This window comes from Mesoplodon bidens (assembly GCF_964165515.1).
Source record: "Mesoplodon bidens genome assembly, chromosome: 1".
NCBI lineage: Eukaryota > Metazoa > Chordata > Mammalia > Artiodactyla > Ziphiidae > Mesoplodon > Mesoplodon bidens.
The window spans coordinates 198642278-198666748 of record NC_138176.1 but is presented as its reverse complement, the minus strand read 5'-3'; the positions used below and the strand labels follow the sequence as shown (position 1 = coordinate 198666748).

At 39.9% G+C, this 24471-nt stretch overlaps 1 protein-coding gene across 4 annotated transcripts in view; it reads right to left on the bottom strand.

Moving 5' to 3' along the window:
- Positions 1 to 23671, bottom strand: part of RXFP1 (relaxin family peptide receptor 1) — a gene marked incomplete at both ends in the record, with an annotated part of 108676 nt that extends 85005 nt beyond the window's left edge. For all 4 annotated transcript variants that reach the window (XM_081241881.1, XM_081241882.1, XM_081241884.1 and 1 more), the window contains one exon: positions 23623 to 23671. In XM_081241881.1, the coding sequence (XP_081098007.1) occupies positions 23623 to 23671 (49 nt within the window). The remainder of the gene's footprint in view (positions 1 to 23622) is intronic.
- Between the last annotated feature and the right edge of the window lie 800 nt (positions 23672 to 24471).

The following is a 24471-nucleotide window of genomic DNA, read 5'->3' as shown; positions in this document are numbered from 1 at the left end:
CATTCATATTTGTGCTTCCCTTTCTTGGCTCGTGACAGTTTTGCCACATATCTTATTATCAGCTAAGTCTTACCCTTCAAGACCAAGGTCAATTACACCTTCAAACTGACTCCCTCTCTGACTATTTCTATTCTGGGTGCACTGTCCCCCTTTTAAATCTTTCAGTGCAGGGATGAGATGCTGGCTGCTTCATAAAGGTATTTTATGTTTGTGTTGCCCTGGGTGTCCCAAGATGTTTCCCAAGAAGGCCAAAGACAAGAATGATGCATCTAAATAGACATGGTCCCATTGCTACTTGACAGATGTATTGGAGATGGAAGCTCTACAAATTCAGACTCAGGGTTCAGAGGAGCAATCATTTCCAAGGAGGACAATAGTTTATCACCCCACTTCTCCCTCCTTTATATTTAGAGAGTAAATTTAAAAAGTAAAAAGGGAAAAATAAGGTTTTCTCATTATTTTTGCTTTTTGGAGAAGTTTCCAGAAACAAACAACTGGATTGATGAAGCCTCATGGAGAATTTTATATTTAAATGTCCAAGGCATGGGCAAGAGGGTCCAAACAGAGCAGAGTGGAACATAGGCACCATGTATTCTGAGCAGCAGATCTGACAATGCTGATAGTAGAGTTATGTTCTATTCTTGGGTGTGCCTCTCAACTGATGGGTGAATTTGGCCAAGGGTCTTCACCTTGCCAGATTTCAGCTTTCTTCACCTGTAAAAGGTGGAGACAGTACCGGTGGTTGTAATATTATTTGACTCTGGGAGGAAGATGAAGTGATAATAAAACTGTGTGAAAGTTCATTTTTCAAGGGGATGTAGAAGGGAGAGAAGATAAATGAAGAAAAATTGAGAAGGCACCTAGAATAAAATTGAGCAGGAGAGAATGAGTAAATCTACATAGCGTTGGAGGAACCAGAGAATCTGCATGTTGCCCACCTGTTGTCCATTTCCCCTTTGCCTCTCAATGCCTTCAGTCACGGCTGAGGAGATGTCTGGCTTCAACAATAAGGCTACTCTTGTTTCCCACTTCTCCTGCTGCCTTGGCAATTAAGCACGGTTCTGGGACTAAATCCTGACCAATGAGATCTAAGAAGCAGAAGTCTTCTAAAGGAATTTCTGGGAAAGCTAACAGGGAAAGATGGAGCTACATGCCACTCTTCCCTTTTGCCCTGCTTTGAACATGGACTTGATGTCTGGAGCGACAGTGGACATCTTTCCATGAATTAGGAGATAAGCCTGGAACATAATAACCAGCACAAAGGATGGTGGACTGGGAAATACAGGAAAAGCTGAGGACCCTAATGGCATGGCTGGACAGCTGATCTGGTGTCAGCAAACACTTTCTGCTGGATTGTTTATGTGAGAAAAATAAATTCTTATTTGTTTAACCCACTGATGATTGGTCTTTCTCTTTGTTGCATGTAGAGTGCATTTCTCACTGATAGAGAGGGGATGGATGAAAACAGAAATGCAGGCTCGCTACCTGGAGGGGAACATCAGAGCTCCGAGGGTGAAGGAACCCTGGAAATGATTGCCAACCAGGGAAGGGGAAGTGCGGGTTAGGGTTAAGGCTTCAGAGATGACCTTGAAAATTAAGCTAGATAAATGCAAGTCTCTGTTTGAAGATTGTCTGAGGACAATTAGAAGAGTAAGGGACAGGTTAAAACAGGAAGTCCCGTGAGTCACAATTTTAAAGAAAAAGAATTGAAAATGTGAGGAGATGCTTTACCAAGAGATCAGACCCCAAACACAGCAGGTAGCTTTCCTCTGGTGTATTTCTATGACAACTTCTGTAACAGTCTTGTGTTTGCATCAGACAAACCCAAATTGAGGAATATTCTATAAGACCACTGGCCCACGTTCTTCAAAACTCACATCATTGTCTCCAGATTAAAGGAAGCTACAGAGCTGAGGATGCTGAATGCAAGGTGTGATCCTGGCTGGAGCCTGGATTAGGAAAAAGATATTTTTTTTCTATAGAGGACGTAATTAGGAAAATTGATGGAATATGAATATGGACGTTAGATAGTCTTATTTTATTAATGTTAAATTTCTTGAATTTAGTCATCATATGGGGACCAAGAGAATGTAGTTTTTAGGAGATCCAGGCTGAAATGCTTAGGTGGGAAGAGTCATGATGTCTGCAATTTACTCTCAAATCATTCAGCAAGAAAACATATGCATGTGTGTGAGTTTGGTGAGAGAGAAAAAGTAAATGTGGGGAAATATTAATGGGTAAATCCAGAGGAAAGGTATATGGGTATTCATTGTACTACTTTTGTAGATTTGAAAATTTTCAAAGTACAATAAAAAAAGCTTGGTAAGTATTTTAATCTTTTAAACTTATTGTAGCTGAAACCGTTTGTAAAGTTTCCAGGTTTTAGATTTTATTTTTTGGCTGAGACACGTGGCTTGCAGGATCTTAGTTCCCCAACCAGGGACTGAACCTGGGCCACGGCAGTGAAAGCACTGAGTCCTAACCACCGGACTTCCAGAGAATTCCCTAGAATTTTTATTATTTGAAGAATATTTAACTCACTCCCATCTGCCTGGTATTTGGACACCTACCCACACAGTTTTAAAGTAAATATGAAATTACCTGGACACCGTGTGTGTGTGTGTGTGTGTGTGTGTGTGTGTGTGTGTGTGATGCATGTGTGCTTTAAGCTTTCTCAGAATTATGGGTGTGAGACACAAAGAATTTTAAATGCCAGAAATATTATTTATAAGATATGTCATTCCATATCATCTGTGTGTTTATGACTTGGAGTCTAATTTTGGAGTGATATTTTTTTCCATCTTTGAAAATATTTTTCCAAGTGATATTTTTTCCATCTTCAAGCCAAATGACAATTTCAAAGGCACTTACAGGCTATGAGAGTTGGACAAACTTTTATTGGACGTGACACAAATGTCTCACGATGCATAGTGGGGATATTACCTTTTGGGGAGGATATACAATAAGCAGGCTTCTAAATGCCATTATGGGGCAGCTCAGAGCAGGGATTGTTAGCCAACTGCACATCTGCAGGCTACAGATTAAGTGGCCACTGCTTCCTTTTTAGAGTTCCCATGTAGCTGTTATTTTGTGAATGACATATACAATGGGCTTAATTTTAATGCTCTTCCCTACAGCTACGTATTATTCAGCAAAGTCAAACAGGCTCATTTAAATCTGAAAGTAGTGTTTTCCTGGTTCTGCCTCTTCTTGGAGTTACCACAACTGCAGACCATTGCAGTTCCCAACGCTTGGTGCCTACACCTGCACCCCCATGTCCAGCACAGGCTGAGTGTGCCTGCTGCTGGGCAGGGAGGGTGTCTTGGAAGTTCCCAGTGTGCCCTTGTGGGCTCTCAGTAGGTCTTGTCACTTCTCAGTTCCCTCTTCCAGAACATGGAGATTAGTAAAACTCCCTCCCAGGGTTTTTGGTGTGATTAGACAAAACTAATGGATGTGAAAGAGCCCCTTACTGCCTTTCACAGAAGTCATATGTACTAAATGTGAATTCCCCTTCTTTTTAAGTCCACTGGTCTTTTTTTTAGTTTATATTGGAGTATAGTTGATTAACAATGTTGTGTTAGTTTCAGGTGTACAGCAAACTGATGCAGTTACCCATATACATGTATCTATTCTTTTCCAGATTCTTTTACCATTTAGGTTGTTACAGAATATTCACCAGAGTTCCCTGTGCTATACAGAAGGTCTCTGTTGGTTGTCCATTTATCCACTGGTCTTGATTTCCAGGTAATTTCTATTGTAACTAACAACTGTGTTAAATTATATTTAACAGACTCTATACTGTACAACCCATGAAATTGTAAGCAGCATGGGCCAAATATTGGCAGAGATGCTGAGAGTCACATGTGGTCCACTTGAGGGCTAACACTCTCTCTGATACCAAGTAAATGTTGCTTATGCTTTTCTTGTAAAAGTCTATCAGGAACTAGTTAATACTCCACTTAATCTTTTGTAGAGCTCTCCCATCCTCAAATCATTCATGATTGAGTTCTAATGAACATAGCCACCTAAGGGTACTTTGTTTGTGTTGCCAACTGCCCGACACTTTATTTCTGTTTATGCTGCCATCTGAAATTAACAGTGAAGCCTGTGGAGGTGGGGTTGGGGGAGGGGGCGTCCCTCGGTGTGGGAGCTCTTCTCACTCTGCCCTGGATGGTGTCCCTGGAGCATCCAGGTCATCCCTCAGGAGGCTGAGGCCAAGCGGTGGCATCATTTCCTGTTCACAGCGAGCCCCTCGGAACCCAGTGTGGTGCTGCGTGGCTGGCAGGGTCTTGGTGCTCTGGCAGGGTGTCAGGCCTGAGACTCTGAGGTGAGAGCCAAGTTCAGGACATTGGTCCACCAGAGGCCTCCTGGCACCATGTAATATCAATTGGTGAGAGTTCTCCCAGAGATCTCTCTCAATGCTAAGACCCCGCTCCACACAACGACCAGCAAGGTCCAGTGCTAGACACCCCATGCTAAACAACTAGGAAGACAGGAACACAACCCCACTTATTAGCAGAGAGGCTGCCTAAAATCATAATAAGTTCAAAGACACCTCAAAACACACCACTGGACATGGTCCTGCCCACCAGAAAGACAAGATTCAGCCTCATCCACCAGAACACAGGCACCAGTCCCCTCCACCAGGAAGCCTACACAACCCACTGAACCAACCTTACCCACTGGGGGCAGACACCAAAAGCAATGGGAACTATGACCTGCAGCCTGCAAAAAGAATACCCCAAGTGCAGTAAGTTAAGCAAAATGAGAAGACAGAGAAATACACAGCTGATGAAGGAGCAATGTAAAAACCCACCAGAACTAACAAATGAAGAGGAAATAGGCAGTCTACCTGATAAAGAATTCAGACTAATGATAGTAAAGATGATCCAAAATCTTGGAAACAGAATGGAGAAAATACAAGACACGTTTAACAAGGATGTAGAAGAACTAAAGAGCAAACAATCAATGAACAACAAAATAAATGAAATTAAAAATTCTCTAGAAGGAACCAATAGCAGAATAACAGGCAGAAGAATAGATAAGTGACCTGGAAGATAAAATAGTGAAAATAACTATCACAGAGCAGAATACAGAAAAAAAGAATGAAGAGAATTGAGAACAGAGACCTCTGGGACAACATTAAATAAACCAACATTCGAATTATAGGGGTCCAAGAAAAAGAAAAAAGAAAGGGACTGAGAAAATATTTGATGAGATTATAGTTGAAGACTTCCCTAATATGGGAAAGGAAATAGTTAATCAAGTCCAGGAAGCACAGAGAGTCCCATACAGGATAAATCCAAGGAGAAACACGCCAAGACACATATTAATCAAACTGTCAAAAATTAAACACAAAGAAAAAACATTAAAAGAAGCAAGGGGAAAAAAACACAAATAACATACAAGGGAATCCCCAAAAGGTTAACAGCTGATCTTTCAGCAGAAACTCAGCAAGCCAGAAGGGAGGAGGAGGACATATTTAAAGTGATAAAAGGGAAAAGACCACAACCAAGATTACTCTACACAGCCAGGATCTCATTCAGATTTGATGGAGAAATTAAAACCTTTACAGACAAGCAAAAGCTATGAGAATTCAGCACCACGAAACCAGCTTTACAACAAATGCTAAAGGAACTTCTCTAGGCAGGAAGCAAAAGGGAAGGAAAATACCTACAATAACAAACCCAAAAAATTAAGAAAATGGTAATAGGAACATACATATTGATAATTACCTTAAATGTAAATGGATTAAATGCTCCAACCAAAAGACACAGACTGGCAAATTGGATACAAACACAAGACCCATATATATACAGTCTACAAGAGACCCACTTCAGACCTAGGGACACATACAGACTGAAAGTGAGGGGATGGAAAAAGATATTCCATGCAAATGGAAATCAAAAGAAAGCTGGAGTAGCAATTCTCATATCAGACGAATTAGACTTTAAAATAAAGAATGTTACAAGAGACCCACTTCAGACCTACGGACACATACAGACTGAAACTGAGGGGATGGAAAAAGATATTCCATGCAAATGGAAATCAAAAGAAAGCTGGAGTAGCAATTCTCATATCAGACAAATTAGACTTTAAAATAAAGAATGTTACAAGAGACAAAGAAGGACACTACATAATGATCAAGGGATCAATCCAAGAAGAAGATATAACAATTATAAATATTTAGGCACCCAACATAGGAGCACCTCAGTACATAAGGCAAAGGCTAACAGCCATAAAAGGGGAAATCGACAGTAACACAATCATAGTAGGGGACTTTAATACCCCACTTTCACCATTGGATAGATCAACCAAAATGAAAATAAATAAGGAAGCACAAGCTTTAAATGATACATTAAACAACCCGGACTTAATTGATGTTTATAGGACATTCCATCCAAAAGCAACAGAGTACACTTTCTTCTCAAGTGCTCATGGAACATTCTCCAGGATAGATCATATCTTGGTCACAAATCAAGCTTTGGTAAATTTAAGAAAATTAAAATCGTGTCAAGTGTCTTTTCTGACTACAACACTATGAGACTAGATATTAATTACAGGAAAAAAACTGTAAAAAATACAAACACATGGAAGCTAAACAATACACTACTTAATGACGAAGAGATCACTGAAGAAATCCAAGAGGAAATCAAAAAATACCTAGAAACAAATGATGATGAAAACATGATGGCCCTAAACCTATAGGAGGCAGCAAAAGCAGTTCTAAGAGGGTAGTTTATAGCAATAAAATCCTACCTCAAGAAACAAGAAACACCTCAAATAGACAACTTAACTTTATACCTAAAGCAATTGGAAAAAGAAGAACAAAAACCCCCCAAAGTTAGCAGAAGGGAAGAAAGCATAAAGATTAGATCAGAAATAAATGAAAAAGAAATGAAAGAAATGATAGCAAAGATCAATAAAACTAAAAGTTGGTTCATTAAGAAAATAAACAAAAGTGTTAAACAATTAGCCAGACTCATCAAGAAAAAAAGGGACAAGACTCAAGTCAACATCATTAGAAATGAAAAAGCAGAAGTAGCAACTAACACTGCAGAAATACAAAGGATCATGAGAGATTACTACAAGCAACTATGTCAATCAAATGGACAACCTGGAAGAAATGGACAAGTTCATAGAAAAGCACAACCTTCTGAGACTGAACGAGGAAGAAATAGAAAATATAAACAGACCAGTCACAAGCACTGAAATTGAAACTGTGATTAAAAATCTTCCAACAAACAAAAGCCTAGGACCAGATGGCTTCACAGGTGAATTCTATCAAATATTTAGAGAAGAGCTAACACCTATCCTTCTCAAACTCTTCCAAAATATAGCAGAGGGAGGAACACTCCCAAACTCATTTTACGAGGCCACAATCACCCTGATACTAAAACCAGACAAAGATGTCACAAAAAAGAAAACTACAGGCCAATATCACTGATGAACATAGATGCAAAAATCCTGAACAAAATACTAGCAAACAGAATGCAGCAGCACATGAAAAGTATCATACACCATGATCAAGTGGGGTTTATCCCAGGAATTCAAGGATTCTTCAATATACGCAAATCAATCAATGTGATACACCATATTAACAAATTGAAGGATAAAAACCATATGATCATCTCAATAGATGCAGAAAAAGCTTTTGACAAAATTCAACACCGATTTATGATAAAAACTCTCTAGACAGTATACCTAGAGGGAACTTACCTCAACATAATAAAGGCCATATATGAGAAACCCACAGCCAACCTTGTTCTCAATGGTCAAAAACTTAAACCATTTCCACTAAGATCAGGAACAAGACAAGATTGCCCACTCTCACCACTATTATTCAACATAGTTTTGGAAGTTTTAGCCACAGCAATCGGAGACAAAAAAGAAATAAAATGAATCCAAATCGGAAAAGAAGTAAAACTGTCACTGTTTGCAGATGACATGATACTATATATAGAGAATCCTTAAGATGCCTCCAGAAACCTACTAGAGCTAATCAATGAAGTTGGAAAAGTAGGAGGTTACAAAATTAATGCACAGAAATCGCTTGCATTCCTATACACTAATGATGAAAAATGTGAAAGAGAAATTAAGGAAACACTTCCATTTACTATTGCAACAAAAAGAATAAAATACCTAGGAATAAACCTACGTATGGAGAGAAAAGACCTGTATGCAGAAAACTATAAGACACTGATGAAAGAATTTTAAGATGATACGAACAGATGGAGAGATATACCATGTTCTTGGACTGAAAGAATCAACATTGTGAAAATGATTATAGTACCCAAGTAATCTACAGATTCAGTGAACTCCCTATCAAACTACAAATGGCATTTTTTTTCCCAGAACTAGAACAAAAAATTTCACAATTTGTATGGAAACACAAAAGACCCCAAATAGTGAAAGCAATCTTGAGAAAGAAAAATGGAGCTGGAGAAATCAGGCTCCCTGGCTTCAGACTATACTACAAAGCTACAGTAATCAAAACAGTATGGTACTGGCACAAGAACAGAAATATAGATCAATGGAACAGGATAGAAAACCCAGAGATAAACCCACACACATATGGTCACCTTATCTTTGATAAAGGAGGCAAGAATAAACAATGGAGAAAAGGTAGCCTCTTCAATAAGTGGTCCTGGGAAAACTGGAAGGCTACATGTAAAAGAATGAAATTAGAATGCTCCCTAACACAATACACAAAAATAAACTCAAAATGGATTAAAGACCTAATTGTAAGGCAGACACTCTGAAAGTCTTAGAGGAAAATATAGGCACAACACTCTATGACACTCTATCACAGCAAGATCCTTTTTTGACCCACCTCCTAGAGAAATGGAAATAAAAGCAAAAATAAACAAAAGGGACCTAAGGAAACTTAAAAGCTTTTGCACAGCAAAAGGAACCATAAACAAGACAAAAAGACAACCCTCAGAATGGGAGAAAATATTTGCAAATGAAGCAACTGACAAAGGATTAATCTCCAAAATTTACAAGCACTCATGAAGCACAATATCCAAAAAACAAACAACCCAATCCAAAAATGGGCAGAAGACCTAAATAGACATTTGTCCTAAGAAGATATACAGATTGCCAACAAACACATGAAAGGATGCTCAACATCACTAATCATTAGAGAAATGTAAATCAAAACTACAATGAGGTATCACCTCACACCACTTAGAATGGCCATCATCAAAAAATCTACAAACAATAAATGCTGGAGAGGGTATGGAGAAAAGGGAACCATCTTGCACTGTTGGTGGGAATGTAAATTGATACAGCCACTATCAACTAACATTGTGTTTTAGGTAAATTATACTTCAAAAACAATCAAACAAACAAACTCATAGAAGAAAAAATCAGATTTGTGGTTAACAGAGGTGCGGAGGTGGGGTGAGGGGAAGGGGAATTGGATGAAGGTGGTCAGAAAGTACAAACTTCCAGTTTTAAGATAAAACAAAGTCCTCCAAAGCATCCTGGGCCTGATCCTAGTATAATCAGCCACCAAATATTTGTTTCCTCAACGGACATGAACCCTTTACAGTCCCATAGCAACTCTGGGGTCTACATATTGTCTATGGAACCACCAGACTAAGGAGCCTTAGTTATTTTTTAGGGCAAAGGGAGGAAAGGAGGAAAGAAAGAGAAAATTAAAGGGATAAAAAGAGAAATATTTTAAATTAAGACTAGCTTTTCAGTAAAACTGGTGGTGGAATAATACTGTTTTTATCACACTTGTACTTTGTTATCAAATGATGGTGAAAATCCTAAAGAGGGTTTAGATTTAGAATCTAGAATACACATCTGCATTAACTGAATAAATACAAGCTTATTTTCCTAGATTAGCTAGGTTTCTCTAAATTGACAAGAGATTAAATTGGCATGGGATTTACTTTTTTGGGGAAAAAATAAAACTTTGTGCATTCCGTATGCATGGAACTCTTTCAGCCCACCAGTGTATACCCTATTTAGTATGCCAATATTGCAACTCCAGAATGTATATAATTTTCTGACTATGTTATTTTTAAAGAGTTAATAGAGTTCCCAAATGTGCATTTAATTTGCACCAGAAAGTAATTTATTCAGTGGAAAGACATTACTTGGTCCAACTAAAGGTGAATCACTTGTCTTTTCATAAATGTATTTGTTTTTAGCTTTCTGTGACCTGTGGTTAAAACATTTCTTGTCATGTTAGAAGCCATTAACATGGTTTTTCTATAATGCATATAGTATTTGCAAAAAGAGCTCATTTTCAGTCATATATCTCAAGTTTAGTACTTGAGTTAATAATTACCGCAAGAATGGTATAATGTATTCTGACTTCAAAGATGTTCTGCACAAGCTATTTCTCTAGATAGTATGACTATGGTTCTGCAATTTTTAGGGAGATTAAAAATATGTTGAGGGTTGAAAGTATCTTGATGCATTTTCAATGATGCGCCTTAAATTTTCGCACCATTTCACCCTATGCTTATTGTGCCATTCCTAAAGGAAAATCCTAGAAATGAAGTCATCAGGGTACACCTGTGCATCAAAGTTACCATGGGTAGTGTTACTGATTAGAATGTAAATGTGTTAAAATAGAGTAAAATTATATTCTTATAGTTATTAGGTTTTGGACCTATGAACACAGTATTTTAAATTATTTTTATATATGCTACTTCTCCACTGTTGGGTGGTTATAGCTGCTGAGTAAAATCTTTTGAGTTGTTGACTGGACTAATACTTTCTTAGTTAACAGCCCTGCTTTGCAAAGCTACTTATTGATTGAAGAGGATGGACTATACCTCGAGATAGTCAGTATCTTCTATTTGATTCAAATGACCAGGTATATGGACACTTCGTCCACCTACTGTCTGTCATTGTACGCTCCTTTCTTAACTGTGTTTTCTGTTATCTTTTTTTTTAAGATTTACTTATTATTTATTTATTTATTTAATTTATTTTTGGCTGCATCTGGTCTTAGTTGCAGGATCTTCCTTGAGGCATGTGGGATCTTTCGTTGCAGCACACAGGCTCTTTGATGTGGTGCGCGGGCTTCTCTCTAGTTGTGGCGTGCGGGTTTTCTCTTCTCTAGTTGTGGCGCACAGACGCCAGGGCTCGTGGGCTCTGTAGTTTGCGGCACGTGGGTATTAAACTAAAACTTTGTGTTGTATTCCATATGTATTTTGTATATTTCATAATGTATATTTCCTAGTGAAAATGTACTCAGGTTCTAGGAAAGCAATGTCAAAAGCAGCAGCCAACTTGTGTTGGCCGCAGCCGCTTCCTCTTTAGAGATGGAGAGCAACCTCCACGCTCCTTTAGGGTTTGCTTTCAGTTTCTCACATTCTAGACTATTTTGGGTAAGTTGCCAGAGTTACTTCCTAAAGAAAAAAACTCTATATCATTCTGTGCAAAACTTCCCTTCCAACTGCTTATGCACTAAGTCTGAAGTCATTCTTGAGTGTGGCTCACAAAGGCTTCCTGGTCTTTCCAGGGAGCTCCTCCAACTGCATCTCCCAGCCTGTCCTGAGCCCTACTCTTAATGCATCCACCCAACTCCTCCTAGTTTTGCCAGGTCTGGCCCCGCCCACGCTCCACCTGTGCCTGCCCTGACTCCATCTCTTCCCCCGGAAGCAGTAAGTGGTAGATCTGAATTGAATTCAACTTGCTTGGTCAGTTTGCTCATCTGTCCCGTAAAATGAGAGATAATATACATAACTCTGCACGATGATTTTGGTGTTAGTATGGTGAGTGGAAAGAACTCAGATAAATGTGAATTCACGTCCTGCATTAAGCACTTAGGAGCCTGTGATCTTGGCAAATTCCCCAGTCTCTTTGAGACTGAGTCCCTCCTGTGGTGAGGGGAGGATCCATCGCCCTTCATGGTTCATGGGAGGATTTAATTAGACAACACTTTCAAGTGTTATCATTTAATCAGAACGTCAATATGGTAACTGACTCACAATGTAGAAATAAGATAGCATAAATAATTCATGTTAATCATCCGACTATGGCAACTTTGGCCTAGCACATTTCTTGTATCTAATCACATTATCAGTCATATTAAAAACTTGCAACAATTTCCCCAGGATGAAGTTAAAAGTAGTGTAGCTTCCTGGGAGCTCATTGGAGACGTGTGAATGTGATGGTGCAGCTTCTAGGTAGGATGGGAGCATCATGACAGACTACTCTTTGTTCCTCTTATTTATCACAAACTCTGTTGTTTCAGACATTCCATCAGAAAGGATTTGTGGAAGAAAGTTAATAGCTAAACACAATTTTTCACAATTTGAATGACATTTCTATGTTTTGGTGTTTTTGTCTATAGTATTGTAATTAATGTAGGTTAGAACAACAGGAAAAGAAAGCACTAGGTAAAATGCAGGGAAAAGAGATTGAAAACAAAAATCACACAAAAGGTAGGTGTAAGTGAAATAAGAGGCACCGGTCTGGGCAACAGAATGAAAAGTGGGAGGAAATAGCACAGAAGGAGCCTAGGATTTTGATCAGAATCCGAATAGGGTGGGCACTTTTTTGGGTGATTAAAAAAACCCTACCAAACAAAGATACCCCTCTGATAAAGTGAATAACCATATTTACTACCATTATGAAAGTTTTGTAAATTCTGTTTTTTCCTTAGAAATTTCTTAAAAGTGGGAGTAAACGTGTATCTTCATTAGTGTCCACGTAACACGGTTGGAAATACAGCTAAATATTTCATATTATATATTTTGCATATTCTCAAAGAGTTCATATTTTACTAATGTATGTCATTGTAATTATTATGTCAAACGTCTGTGGCTTTGCGTTTATAATTCCTGCTTGTCAAATGCTCCATGCTTTTAGGATGTATCCAAATATACTTCCTTCTTGGTTATTCCTTTATTTTTTTTAACCCCTCCCCACTCATAGGAGGCAGGTGGACTGTACTTGATTGCTCAGGGAGTGTAGAGCTCAGAAGAACCTTTGTAGAAGAGTCATCTGCCAAAAATAGCCAATGGCAAAAGCCAGATGCTTGAGAGAGAGAATAGTTTTGAAACTTGGTATGCTTTTTTGAATTTGAGCATCTTGGCTTGACTATCAACACCAAATACTGAAGGACACAGAGCATTGAGCCTTTCCACAGCCTGTAGGGAAGGTCAAGCTTGCTTCCCTGAACTTGGTGATGGTTGCTTGTGACAACCTCCTGTCCCCTTGGAATTTAGAGCTCCTTAGGGGAAGGAGGAGGTGGGGGTCACCAGAGAGTGGGGCTGCCCAAGCAGAGGTGGTTAGAATCTTAGATTCTAATGCACAGCCCAAGGAAAGGGCATGACTCTGGCAGAAGCCATGTGCTCTGCATGGCACCAGGGCCCGGATGGCTGTGGGTCTGAGTCAGCCCCACGTCTCCCTTGCTTCCCGACACAGGAGGAAGGACCTTTGAGGTTTCCTAGGCTCTCCTGAGAAGGCTGGCTAGGCGCAGACAGTCCGTGTGAAGCGGCCTCTTGCTTGGGTGGGAAACATGGGTTATCTGGCCGGGTAGCCAGAGAAGGTGGAAGTGTTTACATGCTTGGGTAGGCGCCGATGCCCACACCCAGAGGAACGAGTTACATTTCATGAGAAGCTGGCAAAGTTACGTAGATAATTCATCTCTCTACCTGCCCCCTCACGTGGATGTTTCCGAAGCTGCCCTCGAACCTAAAAGCTTTTGGGAAGAATTGGAAAAGGGTGGAGCAGGTAGACAATTCTTAAGTGATTAAGATTATATTTTTTAAAAAAGTGCCTGATTTTTAAGCCAAGCTATTTCGAATTAGCAAGTTTATCGTCCTGCTATTTTACGCAGGAGTCACAAGCTCTGAGTTGAGTCACAGAAACATAAAATTTCATTTTCTGCACATCTGACTGTTGAATTAAGTAAACATGGAGCCCCTTAGATGGAGGTGGCCCTCAAGCCATGGCAGCAGAGGTAAGCAAACCAAAACCTAAGCCCATAAAGCCCTCAAGGTCATGAAACCAAAGAGCTGGGACAACCGATCAGAAACAGCTGACTAACGTCTAAGCGGTAGCCAAGCAACAATTTCCTCACTTGGCCTCTACAACTTTCTCTGTATGTCTCCCACTTCCCTTTCCAGTTTGGTGCTGTTCAATTCAAATCCATTTTGCTCACATAAACTATTAAACATTTTGATTTGCCTCAGTTGATCTCTTAACATGAGATTTGTGGCCTAAAAGTATGGAAATTTGATATTATATATGATATCTGGTTTGGGTATACTTAATACTAATGATGGAACAAAACTGTTGGAGTGTGTGTGTGTGTAATCGTTTATAACATTTCCCACCACCTTCAAACTTCATGACAGAGAATACTGGTATTGCCTTTTGACCTTCTTCTGTGAACTCCTCCTCTACATGGGCGTTCTGAGGGGAAAAAAGGGCAAAGAAAGTTTTCTCCTGAAAAATGGATCAGAATAGAAAGGAAACTTTGTGCCCAAGAACAGCAGAGGAGTGTAGCGGGAGTGGAGGCTGAGTGATGGGGAAATGAGAGGAAGATGGGGGTCCAGGCGGCCTTGGATTGGACAGGAATCGGGGTATAAAGAGGCAAAGGCTCCTGGGCATGGAAGACAGATGGACAAGAAGGGAGACCATGGGATTTGCTAAGACTCCTTTTAGGAGATCATGTGTAAGGGGCTTTTTAAAACTCCTTTCAGAGGCATGAATAAAGGTGGATGCCCTTGTTCTAGATGAGTGTCTTTACCTATGAGCCCATTCCAGGCTAGTACCACATATAATGGCTTTAAAGGGTTACACTAACATCATCACCAACACATACGCCTTGTCTTATTCCTTCCCCTGTCTACATCACGGCCAGCTGGGTGGTTACATCTCTGAGGGTTCGCTTTCTGTCTGCAAACACGATTTTTATTCCATACCACGTGGCATCATTCTTTCTTTGTTCTGTAATATGCGCCTTGCTAAATTCCATTCTTGATCAGTCCTACATTCATTTTCCATTTGTCTATTCAGGCATTCATGATGACTATGCCACAGGCAAACTGTTGAGGGGATACAGTAATAATAACATGCTTGGCCTTGACCTATCTGTTCTCATTTTAATTTAATAATTCGTGTTGATGCATGTCTATCTAGTAAGATATACATTATATCTGTCTTAGATTCTGAACTAAGGAACTTCAGAGATAATGACTGGAATGGATCATGAGATTATATGGAAGCTACATAAACTAGCTTAGAAACTTTGAAAAAAGATGCCTAAGAGCCAGCAGCACTACAAAAAGATTTGTACAGGGTTTTTTTTTTTCAGATTAAACTGGATTTGATGAACAAATGAGTTGTTACGTTATTTCAGGTCAACACTGGCGATGAATGCTCAGTTGCTGAGAAAAGTTGCTGAACTTCAACAAACAAAAACTATCCCTTTTTCCAGGGAGCGCAAATTTTTGTGCTGTGAGTTCAGAAGATCAGGGGTAAGGACTGCAACCAGAGGGCAGAAAGAAAAATCTATATTTAACGTAGCCAAACCAGCCACCTCTCCTGATCATAACACAAAGAGGAGGGTTAAGTGGAGGTCAGGAGAAGCTAACAGACAGCCTGATTGCTGACGTCTTCTCATCTAAGTTTGAAATGTGTGAGAACGCAGAAACATTTATAAATCATGAGGCAGTTTTGCAATTTCCAACAAATCGGCCACAGCTAAGAAAGTCAAAATGGGAAATCTTCTGGACCGTTAAAAATGAGTCAAACATTTCCAGCCTGCTCTGGGAAAAACCTATTAAAATATCAAAAGCCTGGGGTGAGCAGCAGAGGATGAGAGAAAAGGTTGAAAAAGAAAGACGAGGATCAGAGGCTTTGTGAGTGAACTCGGTGGAGGCGTGATTGGTGTTCTCGGCGCCCGACACACCTCAGAACTTAATCAGTTATTTCACTAATTTATACTTGCAGTATGTGTCCTGCGTGAAGGCTTCCAAAAAAGCCTTTCTCAGCTTCTCTGATTTCTCCCAGTAGATCCAGGTACACACATTTATAAATTTTGTTCAGAATGTGTCAGTTCATGTCCATTTGCATATCTTGGTCTGTAACATTTTAATGTGAAATCTGTAAAGAAACATGTATCTGTTGAAATGGCCGCAACTACAGAAATTTGCAGGGTCGTAACTTCCTTAACACTGCAGGGATCAGGTATTGGAACCATCTCACTAAATACTGCAAAATTAGCCAAAAATGTCCATGAATCCCGGTAACTAACTGCAAAATGCGGGTGGGGGGATGGGGTATAATGTGCATATTGTGTGTTTAATAGGCAACCGTCCTCTGTGAAAGTGCTAATTCGTGAGGAGGGCATCTTAGAGAGAAGAGGTGGGTAGAAATAAGAATTCTGCTTGCAAGATTTGGAACCAAGAGATTCTCTCGTGTGGATTTTGTCAGGAGGGGTGGTGAGCCTAAGGAATAGAGAGGACGGTTCAGATAAAAAAGGGGAGAAGGAGGAACTGGTTGATTAGAACTGGGAATCAATATCTGGGCCACGTGGGGGCCAGGAGGGGAGATGCTGCTGAGACTCTACGGGGGAGGGATGAAAAGGAGGAGAAAGTGAGCACAGAGCAGGACCAGAACTTGAAGGAAGTGGGAGAGTGCCCAAGGAGACTTGCTTACCTTCCACCTTATCTCTCTATGCCTGGAGCCAAAATGCAAAGACAGTCTCACCCCACATGAAAAGTAGAACGTTGGACTGGCCTGGTAGCCGAGAGTTTACTACCAGTGTGGGGTTTACTTGCTACTGAAGAGTGAATTGTGAATACGTTTGGGGAGCATCACGCAGCAGCGAAGGTGCCTTGCACGGCTTGCGTAAGCGTCCCTTCAAGCCCCACGATATTGGAAAACGTGTGAGCCCATCTCAGGAAATGTTGTCTGTGCTGCAGTGAGGCAAGGGAGGGAAGCCAGTGTAGGGGCCTCTATTCATAGGAGCAGAGTCTCACATGCATCCCGTCTCTCTGGTACCAGCCTCGGCGTAGACGCAGAGACAGAAGACACGATGATTTGGGGGGTGGAAAGGAGGAAGGGGTTATGGGAGGGGTTAATCACATAGGTATTTGGTGCTTAAGCTATTGGAGGGTAAGATAGAGAAAAGAAAGCACCTGTCTTGAAACGAGAAGCAGTGAGACTCTGATCGTCTACCCACTAGTCCCGGGACGTAGATAGTTTTCTCCTGGACCCGTGCATGGCAATCTCAGTCTCATCCCAGCAGCACACGCCCAAGGCCTCTTTCACTTTAGCGGGACACCCCAGGGGCCCCATTCATTCATTGGCGTGGCATGTGATGAAAACGCTCTATCTTTAAAGACAAGATAGTTGTCTGGGGAACAGCATGGGAGCGAGGGATGCAGAGAGTGGAAACATCCACGGGGTCTGAATTTACTCTGACAATTTGAAAAGTCCCTTTCCTTAAACTTGGACCTGAGTGCAAGCATGGACTTGGGAAGGTGTCATCAGGACGCTTCTCTCCTCTGCCTAGTCTATGCTTGGTTGAGAAAATGTTTATCTGCCAGGCAGGGTGTGTGAAACATGATGACACAAGGTCAGTGTATTGCCAAATCTTAATTTTTGAGGCTAGGATTTTGGTGGATAATAAATGTAATAATCCCGGGTTTAATAACCCCAGTCTAGGTTCTTTCTATTTAAAGGTGATGTTTTACCCTTCTGATTTTTCTTGCCTATCCTGTCCGTCCTGTCCTACATATGAAACTGGAGACCCACTTTTAAAAGTGAGTAAAGGATAGTAAAGCTTAAAACAAAAGGGAGCACAATTATCTGGCCTCAATTTCTTCCTACATGAAAAATGAGCGTGTTGTATGCTGTGAGCTTTACATTTCCTTTGAACTCAAAAATGTCTAATTTTATAAAACTTAAATTTATAAAGTACTTGACAGACATAAGAGGAAACTGTTTTGTCAAATTGCGATTCACTGAGAACTCAGACTGCTGGAGATGGAAAAAGAGACTTCATATAATGTTTCTTTAAATGAATTAGGTAAGAATCAAGAGAAAAGACTGTTAGGGGAAAATAGTGCAGCGAAATGGTTTTTCAGTGGATTCGAGGATGTAGTTGTGTGACCTTCAAGCAGATACTCAACCCTCTACCAAAAAGCAAAAAGGATGATTTAAAAACTCAACTGCCTTCTAAAAGGGGTGAACCTTACTATTAGAGAATGTATCAGATTATCTGCTGTCCTTGTTCGTAGCAAATCACGTGGGCACCTTGACTAAAGGTGGGCCTGGATTCTGTGTTGTTCTTCACTATAGAATGAGAACTTGAGCTCCTGGGGCAACGTGGGTAGGGGGCAGGTTGAGGAGGAAGGATGAGGAGGGAGAGGGGGACAGAGGAGATGGCAGAGTGACCAGAGGTGACCAAGGTCCAGGGCTCCGTGTGGCCTGGAACAGCCAGTGAAAAAGCCGAGGGTCCCCCTCCCCCAAAATAATCTTCACATAGTTTGGGAGCACTGAATATTTTTAAAAGACATGTTCATTATTATAGAAGATGTAAGAAATAAGGTGGCTCTAGTTAATTCAGGTAATATTGAAATCATTATAAAACAAATCTATTTAACAGAAAATCAAATCTCCAAATTATTATATAAACTACAACTATTTTACAGGAATGTCAATTCCTAACACAAATAACCAGAGATTTCACTTAATACTGTCCTTTTTTTCCACTCAACATTTACCTTTGCTGTGATAGAGAATAAAAACTAAATTTGAAATACTCACAACTTGTCCCTGTTTATTTCCAAAGAAGGAAACAGCTTTTGGTTTCAGAGATGGAGCCTACTTATTCCGACCAGGGTGATGGGTGGGGATGCAGAGCTGAGAAGAGGAGAGAGTGTTGGACCACTGCGCGTGAGACAGGAAATAGGGCTGCTGCGACTGTGGACACAACAAGGGGAGAAAATATCCAGGGGGCGGGAGAAGTGAGCTAAGATGAGAATGAAGTTACTATGTACTGGTACTTCCTGTGGGTAAAGCTCTGTGCCATGGGCCGTAAGCAAAAGTGTTTTCCAAGCAAAATCCTGGAACCAGTACAGGTTGAGTCTAATTTTCTATTCATTCTCATTATTTACACATCTATCCTCATTCATCAATCCCCGGTGCACGATGAGAAGTGTATGTAAAGCAGATGGTACCGGCCCATAGGAGGACATGCATAAATATGGAGCATGGATTTCTCAAACTTCCCTGGGGTGAGGACAGCCTGCTCTAATGGAAACTTTGTTTATGTTTGGATTTACCAGTTCTGTGACCTTGGGCTCGTCAATATTTCTCTACTGCTTAATCTCCAAAATGGAAAAATATCTAACGTGCTTAATTAAAGGCCAGTGGGCTAGATGAGGGGATCTGTTCAGGTCTGTTTTAATTCTAAGATATTGTAGCTTTAGAAAGCATTAGCACTGAATCATGTTTTACTAGCGTAGGCCATTCAAGGACACAGACTTGGATTGAAAACTCTTTTTGCAACACTTACTAAGGGGTGATGTCAGGCTTGTGACTTAATATTTCTCATTTTCTGTTTCCTATTTTGTAAAGTGAGAATATCCCTTAAGGTTGTTACAGGGATAAAGTCAGATCATGTTTGTAAAGCATTTAGCATAGTTTGTGGTCCATGGAAAGCTCTCAATAAATGGGAGATATAACGGCCACCACATCCATAACACAGTCCTAGAACTTGACACTAAAATGGTACAAATGTGTACAGTTTGTTTGTTGAGAGATTTTTGATTACTGTTTCAAACTCCTTACTAGTAACTGGTCTGTGCAGATTTTGTTCATTGATGGATGAATGCATAAAGAAGATGGGGTATACATCCACAATGGATACTACTCAGCCATAAAAAGAGAATGCAGCCCTGCCATGGATTACATTTACAGCATGGATGGACGTGGAGGGCATCACACTAAGTGAAGTAAGGCAGATGGAGAAAGTCAAATACTGTATGATTTCGTTCATATGTGGACTTGAAAAAACAAAACAAACAAATGAGGTAAAACAAAACCAAACTCATAGATACAGAGATTAGATGAGTGGTTGCCAGAGGGAAGGGGGTTGGGGGCGGGTGGGTGAAATGGGTGAAGGATGTCAGCTGTATGGTGATGGATGGTAACTAGATGTGGGGTGGTGACCACTCTGTAGTGTCTACAGATGTTGAATTATAATGTTGTACACCTAAAAATTATATAATAAAAAATGCTTATTTTTTTCAGACAAAAAATAAGCCTAACTAGAATATCCAACTCCAGGCATTTCAGTTTAACAGGTTTGTCCTAAGGCGTGAAATTAAGCTTGCAAAACGATTTAGTTCACAAATGTAATAATTTGTTTATCTTTATACAGATGCTGGTGCTGCATTTGCACAGACTTGTTAATTTTCTGTTTGAAATGTAAAGATGTGATTCCAAATTCATAGTAAGAACAATATAAAATTGTTAGCAACCTTAAAAAATATCAGGTGAACTGTTAGATACTCTGTAGTCTGCACATTGGAAAGTTTTTTCTTCCATCGTTTGGAGGTGGGTAAATATGCCAGTATTCTCCTGTTTCATGTACTAAAGGTCTGGTTTTTGTGTACTGATGGTTAGTTCAGGAAAGGCTCTTCCTGTCTCCTTCCTCGTGGTTAAAGAAGACAGTTGCTAGAAGATATGCCAGTACCAGAACCCAAGGCAAAGACCAGGTGGTCTTGTAGGTAGCCACTTGGAATCCAAAAGTGAGGACCTTCCCAGATGGGTTGAGCCTTGGCAAAATACTAAAATGGATCAGGTTCATATCTGGGCCCTTTTATTTCCTATTTCCTTACTTATTCCCTGCCTAAACAAAGTGTTAAGTAAAATGATTATTTTTTGCTTGATGATACCATTTAAGTAATGAGTAGAGAATGTGCTAATAAGGAATTAGGATACAATTCTTCCAGGGGATTATTCTATAACTTTTAATTTTGCACTAGTTTAGACTCACAAGAAGTGGCAGAAATAGTACAAGAGGTCCCATATACCCTTCACCCAGCTTTCCCTAATGGAACCATCTTATCTAACCGGGGTACATTATCAAAACTCAGAAATTAACATTGGCACAATACAGCTAATTAGACAATAAATGGAGGAATTTTTTAAGAATAAAAAATTCTCAAGGCTGAAAGGAAATCTTTTCTGAATCTTAATGTCACCCCTCTCTGTGCACCCCTAGGTTTTTGCCCTTGTCTTGGAGTTTGGTGACCCTAGATAACTTTCTCTCTCCTTCACTCTAACCCTTCAGAGCAGGGACCATGCTGTAGACACCCTTTAGTCTTATTGCTTATTAAAGTAACTGGCATTCGATAAATATTTTTGGTTAAAAGTGACTGATAATTGCTTAGGTGTATAAAGGGCTTTCCGTTTTCAAAGCCCTGTGATATACATTATCTCTACTGAGAATGTTCACGGTCTGGGAGAAAGAGCGTAGACTATGAAAGCATTCAAATCTTGGCATTTATTAGCTTGAGTCTTGTGACAAGGTACTGAATGTCCTTGGTCTTTCATTCCTCATGTGCTTAATTGTATCTACCTAATAGAGTTGTTCTGAAGATCCAAGGAGGCCACTTAATGTAATAAAGAACCGGACACAAGGGCTCTGGGCGGTAGATAGGGTAAAATACTTTATTGCCATTTTACAAACTAAGACTCAGAGGGTAAGTCATTGTGGAAAAGTATAGAGCTAGTACAGGGCAGTGCTGTCAAGCACCTTAAATCTTCCATAATAGCACACTGTCCTTTCAAGGCAACAGGAGAGTGGGTTAACAAACAAACCACTAACAACAACCATGCGGTTAGTTACGGAGATTTAAGACGTTGTCATTATGTGGTTGACTTCTTCTGCTATATGCCCAGGAAATCCTCTCATTGGTGGGGCTTGATGATGGGATAAACTAACTGGTGAGTCATAGGTGTGGGTTGGGGGCCCCTGTCAAATGCCCCTCCAGCCCACCCACCCTGTTGACAGCATGTAGCCAGAAGTCTTGCTTGCCTAATTCTGTTTCTGGAAGGCATGGAGGGAGGAGGACTCAGAGTGCATTATCAACATATTTTAAAAGTCCAAAGATAAATTTAAAAAGTTGGAGGGTTTGAAAATTATCATCTTCATCACTATTACCTATTTTCTGCTCATGAAGATAATTTTTTATTGACAAAAGAGAACATAGAACTTTTTTACTAAACATAGAACATTGTTACCAAATGACTGATAACACATCAGCCAAATTGCTTCTCTACCTGCCCTGAATACCTTTTACATTCCCTTGAACCCCTCATCCTAGAATGCCTATTTGGAAGTATTCCTTTGGCTTATTCATTCTGCTCATTTTATTGAAATTGGAGAGGAGATAGAAAAATATGTTATGGATTTATGAGGGTGTTGGCTGCAAAAGTCAAAACACTTGGATTATATTAGAAACATTCAGCTTTTGGTGATGGTGTGCGCTTTGACTTTTCATCCTCTAGTTAAAAAATGGGAATGTCAGCAATAAGATCAGAGATGGAGAAAGCTAGGAACTAGAATGTTTCTAAAGGATTTGGAGCCATTTCCTTGGTTACATGCAACCCCACATCTTCAACTGACAAGGTGAGGTGTACTAAGAGGTCAGGAAGACTGGAGATAAAGGAAAAAAATCTCTTTGGTACAGTGCCTGCCATCAGAATTGAGAGAGTTAGGACTGAAATTTACTTTGAGATATTCTTCAATAGCATGTTTTAGTGTAAATAAACTTCTGCAAACTTTTAAGAGACAGAGGAATGGAAACATGCTTGTGAATTCTAAATTTGTTACAGCTTAATAATTCCCAGCATCACAAGGTATGAAAGGGAACCAGAAAGTTTTCTTTCTTGATTTGCTTTGACTTTCCTCATCATGTATTACCTAAGAAACAAAAACATTTTATTTCTATTTACCTAATAAACTTTCAATAAGGTTTAATGAAGAACAACTCTTTCCTTTGATCAAAAAACAGATTTTCTGAAAATAAAACACGTATACGGAGAGGAAGCAAAAACTGTCATGATAGCCAAAGTAAAATGTCCATTTGGGCTCCTCATGTGTTTGTGGTTTTCACCGCTTTCTGCTTTCCCTGGTTTTTCTTTCTAGTGAGAAACCGTGCTAAAAATAAAAAAAAGGAGTTTTCTGAATGCATCTTTCCCTAAGGAGGCGTACCTATGATAGAAATCACAAAGGGCTAGGATAATGAAGCGTTATAAACACACAGGAGCCGGGAACAAATGTACAGACCTCCCCAGGATGTGTCAGTGGGCACATTCCTTGAACGCAATCTCTTTAAGGACCACTCCTCTTGAAATATACCATGGCTTATAAAACAATTGTTAATATCAAACCAATTGGTGGTTACGAAGCATAGGTTTACATTGGCATGTTAGTATTCTAGTTTTTAATATAAACACCAGAAATGTATTCAGAGGAATCATTCTGAAGTGAGATAACAGTTTTATCAGAAAAAGCAGTTGCACCTTAAAAGCATACATGTCAGTAATAAACATTTGTACTTTTGATTATTTCATAAAATCCTAAGGTAGACAAAATTAAATGCTGAGCATACTTACAATATTTTCCAAAAATCAAGATGTAGAGGAAGACAGGACCAGATGTCATTTCCTTCCCTCAGAGAAACTGATTAATGAAAGTGAATACAATTTGGTCCTGGCTTCTGAGTCGCATCGGCTCACGGTGGTTGTGTGCTATTTCTGTCTGCAATCTTAGCAGCTACAAAGCAGCTGCTCCCCCCTCCTCTCCCCTTGACTCTCCCTCTCTCTTTCCATTCCCTCTTTTTTCTTTCTTCCTCTCTCAGAATCTCTCCTCCCCACCCGCCTTCTCCAAAGTCTTAATATCCTTCTTTACACACACACACACACAGGCACGCACACACACACATGCACGTGCACACACACACATGCACAGACAAATCTGAGCAGGGATGAAAAGTTTCAGACAGAGAACAAACAGGCTCTTCTTGTTGACTCTAAACATCATGCTTGCATGCCTTGTGACAGTCTACAAAGGAGGGTGTGTATGAACTCTGACAAATGTCTGAACTGATCAAAGTCATGCAGAGAGACAGAAATCGAGCTTGGAGATACATCACAAGCCCAAAGTGTTTTTTCCCCCACGACGTGGGACTGGGAAACGAACAGAACTACACAGGGCAAAAATGCCTTTGTGGAATTATCTATAAGGCAAGAATTAAAGTGTAACTTCCAGCAATCTTTTATGAGCTGTCTGAGTTTAGGCATTTGAAGGATAGGATATTGTTCAAAGAACAATCTAAATGAATGACAAAAAAATCTTAAATTTTCTCAAACTTGTGAGTTTTACTACGGTGGAGACCACGCTGGGTCATTGGCTGTGGAGTAAAACCTTCCTGGGTTTGAGTCACAGTCTGCTTCTTGAGAGTT